The following is a 19255-nucleotide window of genomic DNA, read 5'->3' on the forward strand; positions in this document are numbered from 1 at the left end:
TTGAAATTGTCATAGGCGATCTATCTATTGAAGAAATGGCCAGTATTAATCTTACTCACGTAAAACATTAAATTTTATTGTATTTTGTTATTTTATGAGGTTATTATTTATTTGTCGAGAGATATCGAAGACCATCGAGGCATCGACTAATACAGGCGGACAACTCCGGTTTATGGAAGTGATGACTTACGGAGACCATATACACATATGAATAAGGAGAGTTAGCGTTAATTGTTAACCGATGGGCCGATAGCTTTCTTAAAGAGTGACGCGCGCTGCTGCCCTTGGCCTTGGAAACACATTTATTGTAGTTCAGATGTCAATAAATTATCTGCAAAAATGTAAAATTATATCGGTAAACCACAACCAGGAATGAAGATTATGCACGATATCGCGTGTTAGGAACAGGAACGACATTGTGGCACACCTGATAACCTGGTGATGGCAAAGCTCGGTCAAAAAGGCATTCAAAGTAGTATTCGTTTACCCACGGTTTGTAGCGGAAATATCCACGCAGTTCCGTATTGCAACGACTGTGACTAAATGGTTTAATGAATTACACTTAAGTTTTTTCTATTATTTTCACCTAGCCAGCAGCGCAATACATAGTGCATTTCGATGTTCAGACACGTATTGTGGATTAGCTAGGAGATCGGACGACGTAGAATAATGATGATGCGCGAAAGCGGAAGTTCATTTGAGCAGAATCCGTTGTCAACTAAATTACCATTACCATCTGATTCCGTTGTCAGCAATATTAATGGAGGCCAGATAGATGACGATAAAATTCAGAATTCATCCGACGAAGAAATAATTCTTTCTAAACGAGAAATTTTATGTTTCCGAGTAAGTTTCCTCAATGTGTTGCTTATGGGAGTCGGATTTATGCTCAACCTCGGTGCTCTAAACACAGCATGGATGGCGCAGGCTGTTGTGTTATACAGCGTCAACGACGAATACTTCGAGGCTTCCACAACCTTTGGCTATACCTTATGGGCAATATCCTCAGGTTTATTGATAACTACCTTAGTTAACTACAATTAAATTAACAAATCCGCTCTACAACAGTCCAATTGCAAGCCGCTATTACTTGCGAACTATCCGAACAAACTGTACTGAATAAAATTTAAATATCTTTAAATTCTTAATACGTATAATGCATCGACTAGCATTTTTAGGTGTTGCATGCGTTGCCGTCTTGGTAGCTCCATCAATCGTAAGCAAAGCAACCTCGAAGCATTCTTTTCGCGAACCTGCAAGTATTACATCTCCCATTTATTAATTTAGGTTGCTCTGGTCGGCCCAAAAGTAACGTTAATAACAGGTGGAATATGTACAACGCTGTATGTGGCGGCATTTATTAGGCCCTTGAAAAGCACAATGTACATGGCGGCGGTTTTCGTGACACTGGGAAGTACGTTAATGTGGCAAGTGCAAGGACATTTTATTACCGTCAATTCCACCAACAAGCGAGTCTCCAGGTAATGAAAACACTGGATTTTTGATCAAAACAATATACGAACATACAAAGCGTTTCTGCTGTTATATTTCTGCGCGCAAATTTAAATAGGTTTGCACATTTCAAATCCCGGCGCACAGCCTTAATTGCACATCCATGATCAAATTATAATTTGATGTTTTTCTGTCGAAATTCTACGAAATTCTCTTTCAGAAATACCGGAATTTTTCTAGCACTATATCAGTCAAGGTAAGTCTGGTCTGTCATAACATAAATATTGCACTTTCGTAACTACTTTCTGCTCTCCATAATCCATATTTTTACATATCAGTAGTGTTTAGTACACAATATTACACATACCCTGTACATATGGTGCTCGTAATACAGCAATGATAATTACGGATAGAAATCCAATGCAATTTTAACACAGTAGTTCTTTTTTGCAGTTTAGTCCTTAGTAATCTTTTCTACTTCTTCATGTTAAACGGAGACGAAGTTATTTCCCCGGCGAAGCGTATTCAGATTTTTTCGATCCTGACTGCAGCAGCAACAATCGGAGTGATCGTACTCACTCTGTTGGTGCATCCGTGGTTAGAAAAAATACCGCGTCCACCTGCGGAAGTATCGGTTGATAAACAGGAAGCTGTACAGTAAGTATGTTTTTTTACGGATACTTAGCGTGTGCCATGGATCTGTACGCAGACGTTTGCTTGATACTAATTCTGAAATATCGTCCGCTCCATTAGTTCTGTTGTTCTAGAGCGCAACCCAGTCACCGCACTCCTGGAGAAGCTTTCTGTGAGTGCTGAATTATTTTAAACCGAAGTGCATGCATTTAATACCGCAGATAATAAATATCTTATGATTGGTCATGGGCTTGCGCTGTGACCTTTCGTTGTTAAAAGCAAGTTTTTGTCGGTCTGAATACGAAGATATGAATTGTAATGCCTAATGTAATCAAGCCTCAGGTAGGATTATATGTACAAGCGAATAGCAGTAACATTTTTGTGTTATCCTGGATTACTGCACTGATCGATTTCGCAATTTTCCGCTTTTGCAGACGCTATGCTTCAAGCAATGCGACGGAAAGACATTATGATCCTCATACCAGTATTCTTTTACCTTGGTGAGTGCATATATTTGTACATCTTCCTATACCTTGCTAAGCGGGAGCACCTATGCACTATTTGAAAAGATGGATTGTTTGAACGTTTCCTTAAATCGGGAACCTTTTATATAAGGTATTGAGGGAAGCTTCTGGAGCATCTATGCTACCGCTCTCGGCTACACGGAGAGATTTGGATCTCTCCAGCAAGCTTTGGTTGGTTTGACGAGCGTTTTTGCCGGCGCTGGCGAAATAATCGGTAAATCTCTGAACTGCAGTTATTGCTAAATACAATACCTCAAAATTACATATAAATATATCATGCATGTGTAAATGTTCTAGTAATCCATGACAACATGTACATAAATGTTCTAGTAATCCATGACATTTACTTTTGGTCATAAAACTGTGTGACAGTAAATTTTGTTATAGCGGGGACACTTGTTGGACTATTAGGAAAGTGGATGCACTACAACGGAAAGGATGGTATATTGGTTATCGGAATGCTAGTCCATATTGTGATGGCTTATATGACTTTTCTCAATACACCTATGATTGCCTCTACGACAGTGACGTCAGATAAGGCTTTTGTCGGACCAAAGTAGGTGTCCTTAATGTTAATGCCGTCCCGAACGTATGTAGTGGACGTAATTATTAGTACGAGTACATTTACTTCACTCACCCCTTACGTACAGAAGAGGTGTTTCAAAGCCGGTAGTTTCTACCTTATCACATTTTCACGGTCAAGTGTTACTCTTGTACCAGTACGGATTTTGTTACGAGTCTCGTACCATTATACTTTGCAGCGCGTACATTGCCATGTTGATCTCATTTATGCTTGGATTAGGTAAGTTCGTATGTTTTTAAAACGCAAGGCAAATTCTGAAGAGAGACAGAAATTTGCAAATTTCAGTTTAGAACTGTCTTCAGAAGTTTTATCACGGAAAACAATCGAGCGCAAGCTATATGAGCACTGCTAAATCTGTAGGCTGTAACACAATTAACGTATAACAAGCGGCCTTTGGGTTTTTACAGGAGATGGAATCTTTAATGGCCAGGTACGAAAGTAGCCTTGTTATAATGTGAACTGCACTTCTTCTCCGTTTTGCACAAATCGCAGCTAAAGTACACTTTAAATAAACGGATGCGTTAATACAGTCATAAGATCATAACTTCAGCGCACAGATAGGTCGAAAATGTTTTTTCAAACGCTTTTATTGCAGATCATTGGATACCTTGGCAGCGCTTACCGGCATGATTGCGTTTCTGTATTTGCGGTTTGCAATTTTTGGGCGGTATGCCGGCAGAATAATTTTATTTTTACGCAGATTAGTCATTCCAGTTTAATCAAGTTTATTTATTGTAGGCTATCGGAAGCACTGTTGCATTTTTATATGCGGCGCTTTTACTACCATATCAATTGCTGATCCTCATCCTGGTGGCCATTGCTGGAACAACTGGATTCTGCATAGTTGAATGGAAAAATTTTAGAAAGCCCTTGCCCTTGGCATAGCGCTCAGTGATATATCTTTTTATAGATCTAAAAGCCAATACGGTTTCCTAATACTCGACAACTCTAAGCCACGGATTTTATATTGTTTACTCGAATGATTTACATTTTTGCGAAGATGCTATCAGTGCTGAGTAGCACGATATCTCGTGAAATATAGATACTCTTTGTTAAAAGTGGAAGCGGTGATGATTTTTCTTGACCGAGGGGGCCAAACCGAATCTGGAATTTGTTGACTGTTATCAAGGGCAATGCTGTCGCTGGTTTAATTTAACGATTGTATCGCTTGGAAGAAAAAAGTTTTTTTTAATGGAGAGTATTTTGACTTTGTCCAGTCTTAATTACGATACTTACACCTATAAAGTCCATAGCTTACTTAGCCTTATTAGAACCGTCTATAAGTACTTGCGATTGGTGCGTGCAGAATTGTACAAATGCAAATTATCATATTTATAAACGAGGTATATTCTTTGCGATTTCTATTTTCTTTCTGTTTACTTGAGCGGAGTAGCAACAAAATCAAGAGCAATATAATTATAGAAAAGCTTGCTTCATTAGAATGTAAGCAATACAGGAACACGTTTACCACTAAGGGTATAACAGCATACTGTAGGGTAGAACTAGGTCGTCAAGGAATACGGGCAGATTTTAATGACTTCCGGCATTAAATTTCATAGGCCATAAAATTCTTATCTTTTTACCTATTTATCGCATATATGACGGGACACCAAGGTGGTGGCTGCTCCTTTGGTTTTAATGGCCGCATTTAATCAAAGTTCTGGGAATGTCAAGGGAGAGTTAATTATATCGCTAAAAGGCCACAGTCTTTCCTAAGTAGTGAAAAGGGAGAAACTCGTGAGTCCGGCGTATACGGTTACTGTACTCGTACAGTAGACAGGTTATAAATAAATTTCTTGGGAAATTAAAACACACAAATATAGCAATTTTAAAAATCATAAGCAGTTACACTGATTTCGTAATCTGTATCGTACAATATTTACTGCATTCGTTAAAGGCGCATTGTTTGTTCGTTTAATGTAAAAAAGCGTACGCCACAGTTGTATTAACCCACTAAACAGCGCGGACATATTATGTACGTGTACTTCATCGACTCACATCATTGATCATGTACAGTGGATGTACTTTAATACTGACCACGCTCGAATCGTGCTACACCCATACCGGTTCTCACGTTGCTTAACTGTAATAAATCTGCCTCGGTTGTGAGATTTTCCGCTGTTAAGTACTGCAGATGGTTCCACAGTGGAAGATGCTAGCGCGCAAATCGCAAGTCGGATCACAGAAATTCGGCCCTCTTCCAGATATAATCTTTGCGCTCGCAGTTTTATTATAGAGCATACATGCAATTCAAATCAGATTGTACATGTAACAGTAAACCAAAGATTTGCCGCCTTCCGGATATCCCTCAAAATACTGACAGAGTGGACGCGATACTCGATTTTGGCGCAATGCTGCACTGCTCAACTTGATTGTAGAGTAAGTTTTCGTCGGAAGCAGTAAGTTACAATACAGAGACTTTATTTACATTATGAAATTTTTTAATTTTTAAAGCTTAATTTTTTAGATTTTTTTAATCTTTCTTGGGATTCAGACTATGTACAGTATAATCAATCTACGAATACGTATCGAAAACTATATGGCCGATGGCTTGAAAAAGAATGTGAGACTGACGATTATTTCTGGTGTAGGAAATCTGACAAATATGTCTGTGCCTGACAATGCAAGAGCTCTTCTGGAAGCGGTCGCACAAAATGATTCGGAGAAGAATACAACCGACGATCCCGGAACGAACAACGCGCGAACGCTCCTGCCGGAAGTGGAAGAAAGTGCCTTGCCACCGCCTCCGGGAACCTTATCGAAGCGGCAGATACTGTGTTGTCGTGTATCGTTCCTAAATATCCTGTTGATTAGTTTTGGATTTATGCTCAATTTGGGCGCACTGAGCACCGCATACACTTCGCAAACGGTGGTGTTGCACAGCGTGAAAGATCAGTATTTCAATGCATCGACTACGTTCGGTTACACATTATGGTCCATTTCTTCAGGTAAGAAGCACAATTTAATAGAACTCTCCAGAGGTTTACCCTTATATATAAGGTCTTCTAAACTGAAAACGAACTTCGTAAAAATCGATATAAACCGTACGTATCATACGGTACGTTCGATATTACCATTAAAATAGTCCATAGATGCGCGCAACTGCAGGGCAATACAATGTGCACAATTCTCGTGTGCCGTTGTCGTTAATGCGCAATTTTACAATACGTAATTCCATTTACATACTACTATAACATACAAGAAACAGCCTCGGCTTCGCCTCCGCGTTTCTTGGGTTCTAAACTCCTTGGCCGGTTTACGGATTGTTAACTTAGAACGGATAAATCTGAAGAGCCCGATAACAAAAATTTTATTAAAAAATGGATGTTTTGGTTTCGTGCAGTCGAACGCAATTACTTTGACTTTACAGATCATTTTTTGTTAAATTTTCTTAGCGAAAAACCATCCGAATCTAATCACCCACGAGAGTATCACATTACAAACTAAAAGGACGCTAAGACTGGGCAGTGGTGCTAGATAGGTCACCTATTAAGAACTTAGCAGGCCCTGCTCTATTTTGCACAGTAATATTGCAGTTTGGTCATACGTTCACCTAACGGTCTCTGTGCACTGGATAGCTTTGGTAGCTCGGTCACCCACCTTCCTAACGGGATCTATGCAAAGGACAGTACTGGTTACTCGGTCACTAGATCACTTAACGGAGTCTATGCGCTGGACAGTAGTGCTAGCTCGCTCGTTAGATCACTTAACGGAGTTTGTGCACTGGACAGTAGTGGTACCTCGGTCACTAGATCACTTAACGGAGTTCGTGCACTGGACAGTATTGGTAGCTTGGTCACGCGTTCACCTAACGGGCTCTGTGCGCTGGGCAGTATTGGTAGCTCTGGTCACCCATCTTCCTCACGGGATCTATGCACTGGACAGTAGTGGTAGCTCGGTCAATAGATCACTTAACGGAGTTTGTGCACTGGACAGTAGTGGCATCTCGGTACTCTTCACCTATGGGTTCTGGGCACTGGACAGTGGTGGTAGCTCGGTCACGTACTCACCTAGCGATTTTTGACGCACTCAATCACTAGGTGAATGACTGACCGAGCTCAACCTGTCCAGTAAGAAATATCGCTAGGTAAGGAGAAAAATCGCTAGGTGAGGATGTGACCTGCTAACTACTGTCCAGTGCACAGAGCCCGTTAGGTGAGCAGAGCAAAGCCCGCTCGATGACTCTCACCTAGAAATTCCGCTCAGTGGGCAGTAATGGTGTTTCGGTCACTCACTCGTCCAGTGATTTTTCGTATTGATTTTATATTTGATATTTTTACATTTTATGTCGGTTGATTTTAAACGTGTTTCGCGTTCGGCAACATCGGCAGCAATGTTTGAATAACGCGAGTGTTTGAATAAGTACCATAATTTATTTATTTTTCGGTTTAATCAGTGTGATAATTGTGTCACTTGGTATTTTGTATTGTATCTAGGCAAATATTTCTAAGTTTCAAGGTGACCTTTAAGATGGGTTGGATCAATCTGGTCTTGATGCCGGCTTGAAGCCGGCTCGATATTTTCATAAAAACAACACATGCCGGCCACTTCTGAACTATCCCGGATCTAATGGCGTTGTCCGTTTCTCCAGAAGTTTTATGGTTATAGAGATCTCAAAACTATGGGGCGCCGCGCGTAGTATAGATCTTGTACTTAATAAAGTACTCGTAAAATTATACAGCTAGGCCTATGATTCACAGGAATAGCAATACTATATTTTTGCAGTTATTGGATGCTTTGCGGTGATAATTTCGCCGTCAATAGTAAGTCTATGCAGTCTATCTTTACGAATACCAGGCAATCAATTTCCTTAACTTTTATGTATAATAAAATCACAAACAATGTTTTAATTATAATATGAGGAACAGCATTTTAATTTTAATGCTATTTTAACTGCAATGTTAGTCAATCGTAACACCGCTTTCATTTTATTCCAGGTTGCAATAATTGGGCCGAAGATTACGTTGGTTGTGGGCGGTGTCTGCACTACACTTTTTGTGGCTTCCTTGATTAGACCTTTGACCAGTACAACATATGTTGCATCCGTTCTTACAACTTTTGGAACCACATTTGTCTGGCAAGTCCAAGGGCACTTTATTGCAGTGAATTCCACTAAAAAGAGAATGTCAAGGTACGCGAACGAAAATGAAAAGCTTTCTTGCGACATGAATGACAGCATGATATACTTCTATAGCTGCGAATGTGCTTCCTATTCCACGATTCTGATTGTTTTATCTTTTAACAGAAACACTGGGATCTTTCTTGCTCTGTTTCAGTCAAGGTAACGTTAACGTTTTAGTTTAAAACAGCAGGAACACGTTGGTCTCAGTATTTTACCATTTTACCATAGCGCAAAAGTTTTATATAGCGTCCTTAACTGTTAAATATAACATCTAATTTGATATGTTTTTATCAACAGAATGCGGCTTTGCCATTTGTGTGTTTTGTAATGACAATAAATCATAAATCATGTTGATGGTGTGGGATTTTTCAAATTTGCTCTCCGAACTGTTGATCTGTCTTAGCAATTGCTTTTTTTGTTTAGCTTTTTACCGACCAGACGTTGGAGTCCCGTTTAGCGGGTTGTCTGCTCCTGATGTAATAATAATAATAATAATAGAACAAAATTAATTCAGTGAATAGTAGAATGACCCTACTGTAAAACATTGTTTTCTGTTATTTACAGCCTCGTATTCAGCAACTTATTCTACTTTTATATGCTGTATGGGAAACAGACCATACCGTCCGAGACCAGAATTACAACATTCTCAATACTGACTTGTGCAGCGGCCCTTGGAGTAGTAGTATTTTCCCTTCTTGCTCATCCTTGGTGCGAAAAAATTCCACGTCCCCAAAACTGTACAGTAGCGCCAAATGAGCAGGTAAAACGGCTACAAGTAGTATAAGGTTTGCTGTAACATTGTGCAGCTATCTTTTACAGTTGTAGCGCAATTACACATGTATCGGTAACAACAGTTTATTTCTTATAGGCGAAGACGATACATTTTACCCCAAAAGAAGCATTTTGTGAGTAACTTCGTATAGCTGAAATTTCAGCGTTTTAATTCTTAGTATAATTGCTGTTTTTTGATTTGTTACATAAATCATTAATTATTACAGTAATAAGCGTAAAATCTGTTCTCGTGATGTTTCCTGCATAGATATTATTCGTCGATACGGTACTTATTGAAAACTGAGCGAAAATCTTTTACAGATGCTATGGTACGCGCTACAAAAACCAAAGAAATTTTGTTCCTGTTACCGTTGTTCTTTTTCACAGGTGTGTGTATTTGTAAGATTATATTTACCTTCATTATTGGGTTCGAAGAAATATTGCTTGCGTCAGATTTGTAACACTTTCTGTTGTGGCCTTGTCATTATTTGGTTTACCTTTCCAACCGGACAGCGAGTGCGAATTTTGCAGGAATAGAAGCAAGCTTTTGGAGTGTGTACGCTACATCGTTAGGTTACACGGAAAAGTTCGGATCGCTTCAACAAGCCTTGGTTGGTTTGACGAATGTTTTCGCGGGGGTGGGAGAGATAGTTGGTATTTGAAAACTGAAAGATCTACAGTAACAGAGTCAAAACAGAGGAAAATTTTTTTGGAAGTGTTTAATACTAATCATTCGCTTATTACTCAAGATTTTAAGACCTTCTAAAGTTATAAGAGTATACATGCTATTCCGTTTGTTTTAAGTAACATGGCAATAACTTACATTGTCTCTGTAAATTTATATCAAGTTGCCGGTAGTACATGATTTTGCCGTTTTGTTTCAGCCGGTATATTTATTGCGTTAACCGGTAAATGGATGCACTATAATGGACGGCATGGGATATTACTTCTGGGAATGCTGATCTATGCTGTAACTTTCGGACTAACCTTCCTGAATATTCCACCAAGGGCATCATTAGAAACGACTTCTGATGTAACTTACATCGGACCTAAGTAATTGAAATTTGCATTAATACTTCCCACGGTTTTATGATCTTTGAAATCGCCGCGTACTTGGGGTTACTTATCGCATGTGTGTAACAGTTAATTATGTGCTGCATAGGTAAACACAGCCAATGAACAGTGTATCAGCAATTAATTTTGATGCACGTCCCCATGTCTATTGCAGTGCTTATGTCGCAATGCTGGTTTCCTTTCTACTTGGTCTCGGTAAGTGCCAGGAATCGCCTTTCCATGCTGAAGCCGCTTTACCAGAACAATAATACCGGAGTCGTTGAGCCAGAAAATGTTATCATTGAACTTTTGTTTTTTAGGAGACGGTATATTTAGTGGGCAGGTATGAAATAAAAGAAGTTGAAAAACATTTTTATGAATAATTCGAGCCACTTAAACAGAACAAATGCTGCGTAATCTGCTACGCTTCCTACATTTCAGATAATTGGATATTTGGGCAGCAGATACCGGGACGACTGTATTACTGTGTTTGCTATATACAGCTTCTGGTCGGTGAGTGATCGTTCCTTTTGACTAAAGAAAACTTTAAAATGTACACTCGCGAATCGCGATACATGTTACTGTTGGTCAGTAGAAGTATTGGTATTACTCGCGAATAAACTAACATTGCTGTTTGTAGACTCTAGGAAATACTGCTCAGTTTTCATGGGCTATGGTTTTGACGCTGCCGTTCCAGTTGTTGATTCTGACTATTTTCGCCGTGGCCGGTGAGTGCAGATGAATTGCACTGATTTTTATCAAAGTTACACCTCTTTTGATCAGTAAATACAGAAAAAAATGAAACGCGGCTCAAAAAAATACTGCTGGAACCTTATTAGATGAGACATTAATAGATTAAAGAAATACAAGAGAATATAAGATCGTGCGTCTTATCATCTACCCGTACGCGCTTTTCAGGAACCGTTGGATTCTGTTACGTGGAATGTCTTTCCCGACGAAATCTCAACAACAGATCTTGACCAAAAGGTTTTATTCTTTTTATTCTATTAAGCAATGTTAACTTTTGAACAGAGACTGCATCTTACGTGATTGCCGATGGGAATAATGTCCATTTTGCATTTCAAGCAAGATCTATGGATTTAAAATAAGTTGTTTTCTATTGTGATATTATTTAGCCCTTTACTGAATCATCGTGATTATCATTTGCACCTTCTTTTCGATACATACTTCAAGTACGAGTATCTATATTAACGCATTTGTACTGTACATATGCAAGTCAAGTTGCCAACTTTTCATCGGTACCAAATGAGTTGAGCGCAATTTGTTCGAGCAGTTTCAATGTAGCGGTCACTATATATAATAAAACGAACCGAAATTAATTTGCACAGAACCTCTATACAATAACGAATGCACTTACTACTGCACACAAAACGTTGAAGCTTTCGCATTTTAACATAACATAGACCAAGAAGTTAGAACCGCAAGTTAATTCGGTATTTACCTGTACTCTGTGGAAGTATGGAATAAGAATTATTTTAGTAGTATTATAGAATTTTTGCGGTATCTTGTTAACAAACTTTGCACAGTCTAAATTATGCAATCCCTTTTGATTTCCTGCAAACCGATCCAACCATTGACAGGATAACTAGATATAATTACAAGGGCATGACACAAAACCCGCTAGACATGTACGATGTCGTGCGATGCGAGTAAATTAGTACCAACCAGCGATGCGGGATTGGTCGATAGATCAGTGTCAACACAATACGCACAATCCCGGCCTGCTTAAATTCTGTGTCCCGACGAGCTGACGTATTAGCCAGTGGAGAAAAAGCAATCTCGTTTGGCACGCAACACGATCGGATGCTGACCAAGTGGCGCTGGATGCGGGAAGACAGGAAACATCTGCTAGCATACAAAAGGGCGTCATCACTTGGAACAAGGATCAATCTATATTTAATAATAACTTGGTGCGGCAATCAAAGGCTTCATTACAGTCAAACGGGACTTCCATTACAGCTGATTAACTGCTCTATTAACTGCCGTATCCGTGACGGAAAAAGCAGGTGGAAACTTTTTCCAGTGTCGCCGCCGTATCTGTAATTTTGTTGTTACTGGTTAGATAACAACATCTTTTAGCTGCAGCCATTTAACAAGTAGTACAGTGCGCTGACGTTAACGATGTCGGTTAGAGCGGGCGATTCCCATTTGCATTCCCTTTGTGTGCACATCCATATATGCTACCGCAAGTTTTTCATGATTCTAGACATTAACAATTCGGCCAAAAGAGACTGTTTCGAATGGTCTAGTTAATTTTATCGATATTTTAGAAGACCTGAAATGTTTTAGCAAAGAGTACAGTCTACTGTACCAGTTTGTAATCTCTAGGACTTGCCAATTGTGAAATGTCATGATGCCCCATACAGGTAGGAATATACAGTAACTTTACCGTCGTTACAACTGATTTTGTGTGAGATTTGGTTTTGCCTTATCACATGTCATACCAAAAAAATGGAAACCGAAGGGTTTTTAGTTTTTATTGGGTAAGCCTGTAGGACCAAATAGCATTTCTACTTGCCATAATAACGTTTTTGTAAAGGTCACCAAGGCTGTATGGAATTTTTGACAGCTGAACGAAGATACCGACAAGATACAAAGATACGATACAGTATACTGACATGATTTAAACTACTCTGAACGTTTTTTAAGCAGCTAATAATTCTCACAGTTTGTCAAAAAGAGAGGAAAATTGCTTACTAAGTTTTTGTTAGTAATATATTGGTAAATCGTAGGTGATAACTTGCGGCTAAAGCTCAGTTAGGCGCTTAGGTAAATTATAAATGCTGGTAGAGGGTCAGCAAAGGCCAACAGAAATTTTTAGATTCTGCAAATTCTATCACTTGCGAATTATACCATTTCATCACTACATCTATTTTCGTGTATAGATGTAGTGTGTGCATTGTGACCAATGTGGGACACTGAACAACGACATTAATGCTGGCTAAGGTCACCGCAATGCAGTCACTGAGACAGCGTAATTATTTTTGTCGTACGCATTAACGCAGGTAGATTGTCAAATTTTATTTTCAGCAGGCTTTAGCATATACGATAAACTTTAACTTTCCGTTTTGCCGTACTTTCATAACCGGTCGAACTACAGTATAAGTAAACTTACAAGCCCGTTTCGGTCTACTTATAATTTTATCAATAATTTTGAATTTCATTACTTAGCCGACTAAAAGACCAGCGAACGTCATCCATTTCTAGCTTTGAATATAAATCCCTCTTTTGTTACAGCAGGACAAACAGGTGTTAATCAACTTGGAGGTGTGTTCGTCAACGGCCGACCGCTACCTGAATATACGCGTCGCAAAATAGTTGAGTTAGCCTGCTTAGGTGTACGCCCATGCGACATATCTCGCCAGCTGCTGGTATCCCATGGATGTGTTAGCAAAATTTTGACTCGTTTTCACGAAACCGGCTCCATTAAGCCCGGTTCTATTGGAGGAAGTAAACCAAAGGTACGACATAAAGAAGGAAACTTGGAAAAATTTACAATCTGAGTTGTGGCACATATACAATTTTGTTGGCAAAAGGCAAAAGTTTAAGCTTTATTCACATTTGTTACAATGAAAACGTAACGTACGTCTTTAGATTAAACAGACGATGTTTATTTTATTGCTTGCGGTACGCTGTACGATTCTCAACGTGTTTTCATATGAATTCGCTAGTGGTTCGCTTTACGTTGTTTACAAGGTGATGTATAACGACATAAAAAAGACTGCGTATAAATACAGATCAAATGCGTTTTATTCGATCGAGATCCTAATTTTTGGAACAGTATAATTTGCGTAAACGTAAGATGATTTCGCAATTCCGTTTCAGCAATTTCAAATCGCTACGCCATTGGTTATTAAGAAGATTCTTCAAATGAAGCGAGAAAATCCCTCCGTGTTTGCCTGGGAGATTCGTGACACTCTTTTGCTGCAACGAGTGTGCGACATCCATTCAGTTCCGAGTGTCAGCTCGATTAACCGCATTCTGCGTACAGTCAATGTCGATTCAATCAGTTCTGGACACACTCAAGTCACTTGCACCGGAAGCGATTCGAGCCTCCCAAAACCTAAAGCTCTTGTGCCCAAACTCCATAAATCCAAGCGCAAATTAATTACGGATATCAAACCAGTTAATACCTTCGGCGATGGTTTCACTATGGATAATTTGCTGAAATCAACTCCCTTTGACGCAACACTGGAAAGGCCAGGCGCCACTATAGTAAAGACAACGAATACTGATCGCCTGTTAATGGTTTCATCCGTAAAATACGACTGGTATCATACATTCACAAATTCCATTGGATCGCAACAGTCAGCGTTTCGCCCGTGGGTACATCAACCTTCTTCTAAAACCGCTTCGTTTTCTGATTCAACGAGTTAGTGACACAATATGCATACGACCTTTAATAAAATTGCCGTGAGTAGCTCGATCGTGGCAGTTTGCGCTGTTCAGATTGCAGAAAGGGCATCGGTATTCCCTAAAGTAGTATCCACAAAGGCTATGTGACTTAACTTTACCTTGGCTACATTGCGATATACAGATACTTAGACTGGTTGTGAGTTTGTGAGCGTTGGGATTTCGATATGTGCAAATGAGCAGAATGATCTAGGTTTATATCGATCTGACGAAATTAAACAATTTGCCCATTACGCGTGTATGGTAAGCCACAGTTTTAATCTTCAAAATCACTTTTCTTTAAAAACTAAATATATATATATATATATATATATATATGTCTGTCTGTCATATATTGCAGTGACTGAGTATACAAAGTGGGATACTGTAGTACACCAATATTTAAGTGATTTATTTCGAGAACCACTGTAACATGCACAGTCCACGTACCTTGCTCGCTTCCGTAAGGTCCGCAAAGCTCACTTAGCATTTGGTAGTCGAAAAGCTAATCATAGTAGCGTACTCATTTTAATGATTTTACGCGCGGCGACTTTTAAATGCTTACAGTTTTTAGCATAACCTCATGAGTAGGTAGGATATCTGTCTATTGAGAACTGCCTACTGACTTGGGGTAATCGATTACTCCAAGTCTTCAACTGAGTGAAGCTAACATTACCTACCTATGTGGCTGGCTGGTAGCCAGTACTTGCGTTGTTTTGCAAACATAAAATTAACAAAATAAAACTTTGTTATTTCAGTTGATCCCATCACTATCGTTTTGTTAATATGTCATGCACTAATTACTACATAGTGCGTGTATAATATATGCAAACAATGTTTTAAATAAGATTCTCGTCTTTTTACGATTTTGAAGTTCGCCTGTGTAACGCATTTATTTCAAATTGTTTAAAGATCTCTTGAAGCTGTTCAAGTAAAAGAAGAATGAAAAAGGTACTAGCTGCTATCGTGCTGGTTCAAAACATCACGTGGCTGTCAATTTAAAAGACAAGGACGAGCTGGATAGATTTACGGGCTCATCAGCGACTGCTTGTATTTGTCTATACACTGTTTAAAAAGCTCGGCACAAGGACTTGATCCGGCATCAAGGTCACCCGGGTCGCCAGCGTGCTCCTTTTTGCACTTCACTACAAAGCAACGCCTAACTCACTGTCAGTTATTATTACCGTAGTACTGTACTAATGTACTAGCTACAAATACTCATTATGTTTACTGAAAAATTTTCTGTTGTTTAATTGTGTTCCGGTCGGCTCAGTCATAGTCTTAAACACTGTGCAGACGCTTACGAGTTTCTGGATCCTTTCTGCATTTGCGTATGAAGTACCCGAAGGTCGGTTGGGAAGTCGTCGAACGTCGACCTACTTCCTTAGTCAAAACTGCAACAGAAATTTAAATCAAGGCATTAAATATATAGCTACGCAGGTACAAAAATTATTTGCGCTATATATCGAGCTTCGAAATATTAAAAATCGTGGGTTATAAAAACATGTCTGGATTTAATAATATCCAAACGTGTACTTAATATGCAGTGATTTACCTGTTGTAACCATCATTAGTGCAACGCATAGTGCCAAAATGACGCTGATGGGCTTCATTGTATATGCTGTGAAAGTATCCTCACTGCAAATGATCCTTAAATGTTGACAATGAAGATTTTGATATGCCCAAGATAACATCTTTCTGAACTTATATTCCAAGATTTATGATAACGACATTCATAAAATTGTGCTGAGCATGCTCGAAAGTTTCGCCAAATTTTAGGATCGCGTCAGTTTTCCTTCTGTCACTTAGGATAAGCGGAAAAAGTACTGTATGCCCTCATTGAATAATGCCAACGTTTTTCGGCATATCTGCTTGATATACAAACGGATTGTGCGACTTTTAATATTTCTACTTATTTATTCTGCAGCACGTGCAAAGTACAAGTCTTTCACGGTTTTTGGTAACGTCATTGTCCACATTGTGTACCGTATGAACAGTGTAAGCGTCCACGTACAGTCTTGAAGTACAGAATATAGGTGGCTGTCACTTACAGTTAATACGTAGTACAAAGTTAAAACATGCTGCTATCAGAGCACAAAAACTGGACAATATCGGAAGCAATTGTGATAAAATAGTAAATATAAGAGCATGAAATCAATTATAAGACTTAAATAAGAGATGTCAGAGGCACATGACTGCGCCTGGTGCATACGGCCCACCATGGACGTACTGCACTCATGCTTGCCATATCGCCTCTCTCGCTGTACGTACGTGTGCTGCTGCACTGCACTCATATCCGCTGAAGCGGATATACGCGGCGCACACACTGAGCATACTTGCTCTCTCGTCCCTCTCTCGCTGTATGACTCAGCGTACGCTCGCGTTGGATTGAGTCCAGTCTGCGCATCATCACACAGCTGATGGCACACAGCACGTGCTTGCCGCCAGTTGCTTCTTTCACGCCTTGACGAACGCTCAAGAGCTTTTCTAGCATTCACTTGCTTGCTTAGCCATCAGTGCTTTGTTTTTGCTTTCCCTGCTATTACGCAGCATTGTTCCCTTTATTTGTCAATAAAGCACACTCGTGATCTCCTCGCGCTTGCCTGTTACATGGTAAGCAGAATCGTTTGGTTTTCTTTCAACGGACCCTTTGAGGAGACGGTGAAGGCTTCATCTACGGAGAACTCGTGAGGAACCTGAAAGTCACTGTCAGATTGATTACTGAAGTAATCTCTGCTCTGACTTTGATCGGACTGATCTTGCCGTCTTACAGCTGAGGAAAACGAGGATCACTGAAGTGATTCTCACCCAGCTGGTGAGCACAGTTTCTTCGTCTCTTCCACATTGAAGAGCACATTCCCAACAGCACGGACTTTTCCCAACTGACGGATCAGACTCGAACGAGAGTCTGCAGCGCGAACGGATTACTCCAATTATACGGGGACCATCGGTTTGAACACCGACCCGCAACTCTAACAGCGGATTTCAGCACGGAAACGACGGATTTCCGACCTCGGACGGAGGAAAACGACCGGAACCGACACCGACACCGACACTGGTAAAGTCACGGTTATAGGTCGATTTTAGCCGCAACTAGGTCGGCTTTTTACTTTCTAACGGTAGAAAACTATTTCTAGCCGTAAGTTTAAAATTTTCATCGGTTAAAAAGTAATTTCTGACGGAGAAACCGACTCGGAATTTTGCTTTTGGTCGAGAACCGACCTGCTAGGTCAACGAACCTGTCTAGACAGTTAGACAAAGGCTAACCGGCAACAGGTCGGAAATTCTCTTCATTTTAATTTCTAACGGTGTTTTGACCACCAGAAAATTTTCTTAATTAATAAAACTAATTCCTAACGGTTAAAAACTTCAAAATCCGACTAGATAAACTTTCTAGCCGACCTAAAATAATTTGTTTTTCTAACGGGAAATAGCGCGAAAATTCTCGAACTTCCTTGTGACGTCATAACGACCGTTTATCAGTACTTAAGAGGCAGCCAATCAGCGTGCAGGGGAAAGTTCCCATAGCTTAACATAGGCGTGATTCATCGTTTTTTGCAAATTTTGCACGCGGCTCGCATTCTGTGACGTAGGCAGAAGTGCAAGACCACTTAACCTGTTACGTCACACTGGTCAGCACAGTAATATAGGACGTACTATACTGTACTACTATAACGTACTGTACTGTACCATTGTACTGTATACTAATACCCTGTGTACTGAGTCACCAACAGACACATCAACAACAACAACAACATCTCACCGGACGTTCCCGACCCTCGGAAGTTCCTGAACAAAAAGACGATCCTGACTTCACCGAACATCTTCACACAGAAGATTGTTCGACTTTTCCTTTCTAACCAATAAAATTCGTAAGGCTCCACCAGAGCCGACCTGACTTGACAACAATGTCGAATCCTCGAGAAGATCAGTACGCGAGAAAGTTCAACACCGACTATTCTCGGCGTGCGAACATGACCGGGAAGTACTCACTCCGGTACGCCGGTCAGGACAAAAGTCAACCGTCCTCAACCGACTCGACTAAGTCGGCCGAGGCAAAGGAGAGACGCAACGAACGCATCCTCCTTGCCGACTCGAATCCAACTTCGGATGACAGTTTTGAGGACGCCAGGGATAAAACATTCCTGGAAGCCCCAGCTGACGTAGCAGCCCCGTCCCACCCGACCGGGGGGATGTGGAACAGCTGCAGGCAGAGACCACATTGTCTCATGCCGACCAACAGTCGAGCTCACACGGAGCTCCAGACTCGGTAACGGCTACAAAAGCCACCGAGCTCGGACGGCAATCACCCAACAGGACGGAAGAAGCGCCGAAGCCGACCTCGTCCAACATGGACATACCGACTAACCAAGTCGGACGGAAATCGCCGACCACACAGGTCGAGCGAAAATCTCCGATCAAAGAAGTCGGTAAACAATCACCGACTAGGGAAGCCGACCAACAAATGGTCGACCAGCCCTCAGTAAACGAAGTCGACCAACCGAAGGTCGACCTACCACTAACGAAAGAGGTCGGACAACCGACCTCGAACGGAATGGAGAAACCGACAACAGAAGTCGGCAACATCCAACCGATCACACAGGTCGGAAGGATTTCGCCAAACTCCAAGGTCGGTCAACAGACGCCGACCACAGAGGTCGGAGAAAAGGAAGTCGGTAACAAGCAACCGACTAGCCTGGAACG

General features: G+C 40.4%; 3 protein-coding genes and 1 long non-coding RNA gene across 8 annotated transcripts; 3 read left to right on the forward strand and 1 right to left on the reverse strand.

Moving 5' to 3' along the window:
* Positions 1 to 496: 496 nt before the first annotated feature.
* On the forward strand, positions 497 to 4384 carry LOC129584652 (UNC93-like protein MFSD11). 3 transcript variants are annotated; one of them, XM_055476908.1, is made up of 14 exons: positions 719 to 846; positions 914 to 1009; positions 1179 to 1216; positions 1288 to 1481; positions 1673 to 1708; positions 1906 to 2109; positions 2220 to 2257; positions 2520 to 2585; positions 2701 to 2823; positions 2997 to 3165; positions 3371 to 3411; positions 3600 to 3622; positions 3788 to 3859; positions 3931 to 4384. In XM_055476908.1, the coding sequence occupies exons 1-14, from the start codon at positions 837 to 839 to the stop codon at positions 4075 to 4077; spliced, it is 1257 nt and encodes a 418-aa protein (XP_055332883.1). In that variant the 5' UTR covers positions 719 to 836; the 3' UTR covers positions 4078 to 4384. The 3 variants fall into 3 exon arrangements, 2 of the variants coding, with proteins under 2 accessions (XP_055332882.1, XP_055332883.1); XR_008689909.1 differs by having other exon boundaries at positions 497 to 1009; positions 3478 to 3622; positions 3931 to 3977; XM_055476907.1 differs by having other exon boundaries at positions 497 to 1009.
* Positions 4385 to 5282: 898 nt separating this feature from the next.
* LOC129584637 (UNC93-like protein MFSD11) lies at positions 5283 to 11472 on the forward strand. 2 transcript variants are annotated; one of them, XM_055476883.1, is made up of 15 exons: positions 5283 to 5571; positions 5784 to 6140; positions 7918 to 7955; positions 8130 to 8323; positions 8438 to 8473; positions 8879 to 9074; positions 9183 to 9219; positions 9407 to 9472; positions 9617 to 9739; positions 9970 to 10138; positions 10314 to 10354; positions 10459 to 10481; positions 10580 to 10651; positions 10779 to 10866; positions 11057 to 11472. In XM_055476883.1, exons 2-15 carry the CDS (start codon positions 5798 to 5800, stop codon positions 11116 to 11118), a joined length of 1488 nt encoding a protein of 495 aa, XP_055332858.1. In that variant the 5' UTR covers positions 5283 to 5571; positions 5784 to 5797; the 3' UTR covers positions 11119 to 11472. The 2 variants fall into 2 exon arrangements, with proteins under 2 accessions (XP_055332858.1, XP_055332859.1); XM_055476884.1 differs by lacking the exons at positions 5283 to 5571; positions 7918 to 7955 and having other exon boundaries at positions 5951 to 6140.
* An 821-nt stretch (positions 11473 to 12293) lies between these two features.
* On the forward strand, positions 12294 to 14731 carry LOC129584777 (paired box protein Pax-2a-like). 2 transcript variants are annotated; one of them, XM_055477091.1, is made up of 3 exons: positions 12294 to 12525; positions 13397 to 13620; positions 13985 to 14731. In XM_055477091.1, exons 1-3 carry the CDS (start codon positions 12510 to 12512, stop codon positions 14534 to 14536), a joined length of 792 nt encoding a protein of 263 aa, XP_055333066.1. In that variant the 5' UTR covers positions 12294 to 12509; the 3' UTR covers positions 14537 to 14731. The 2 variants fall into 2 exon arrangements, with proteins under 2 accessions (XP_055333066.1, XP_055333068.1); XM_055477093.1 differs by having other exon boundaries at positions 13400 to 13620.
* A 698-nt stretch (positions 14732 to 15429) lies between these two features.
* On the reverse strand, positions 15430 to 16269 carry LOC129584772 (uncharacterized). The gene is made up of 3 exons (XR_008689916.1): positions 16107 to 16269; positions 15856 to 15945; positions 15430 to 15696 (listed from the first exon to the last, which is right to left on the reverse strand). It is a non-coding gene; the product is annotated as an uncharacterized LOC129584772 (long non-coding RNA).
* Between the last annotated feature and the right edge of the window lie 2986 nt (positions 16270 to 19255).

This window comes from Paramacrobiotus metropolitanus, unplaced genomic scaffold, assembly GCF_019649055.1.
Source record: "Paramacrobiotus metropolitanus isolate TYO unplaced genomic scaffold, Prichtersi_v1.0 Parri_scaffold0000014, whole genome shotgun sequence".
NCBI classification, from domain to species: domain Eukaryota; kingdom Metazoa; phylum Tardigrada; class Eutardigrada; order Parachela; family Macrobiotidae; genus Paramacrobiotus; species Paramacrobiotus metropolitanus.

Coding starts and splice junctions, on each gene's coding strand:
- LOC129584637 (XM_055476883.1), top strand. CDS start 5,798: ATGTCTGTGCCTGACAATGCAAGAGCTCTTCTGGAAGCGGTCGCACAA. Junction 8,324..8,437: donor ACTAAAAAGAGAATGTCAAG/GTACGCGAACGA, acceptor ATCTTTTAACAG/AAACACTGGGATCTTTCTTG. Junction 9,220..9,406: donor TACCCCAAAAGAAGCATTTT/GTGAGTAACTTC, acceptor AATCTTTTACAG/ATGCTATGGTACGCGCTACA.
- LOC129584652 (XM_055476907.1), top strand. CDS start 670: ATGATGATGCGCGAAAGCGGAAGTTCATTTGAGCAGAATCCGTTGTCA. Junction 1,709..1,905: donor CTAGCACTATATCAGTCAAG/GTAAGTCTGGTC, acceptor TCTTTTTTGCAG/TTTAGTCCTTAGTAATCTTT. Junction 3,166..3,370: donor AAGGCTTTTGTCGGACCAAA/GTAGGTGTCCTT, acceptor TATACTTTGCAG/CGCGTACATTGCCATGTTGA.
- LOC129584777 (XM_055477091.1), top strand. Junction 13,621..13,984: donor TTGGAGGAAGTAAACCAAAG/GTACGACATAAA, acceptor ATTCCGTTTCAG/CAATTTCAAATCGCTACGCC.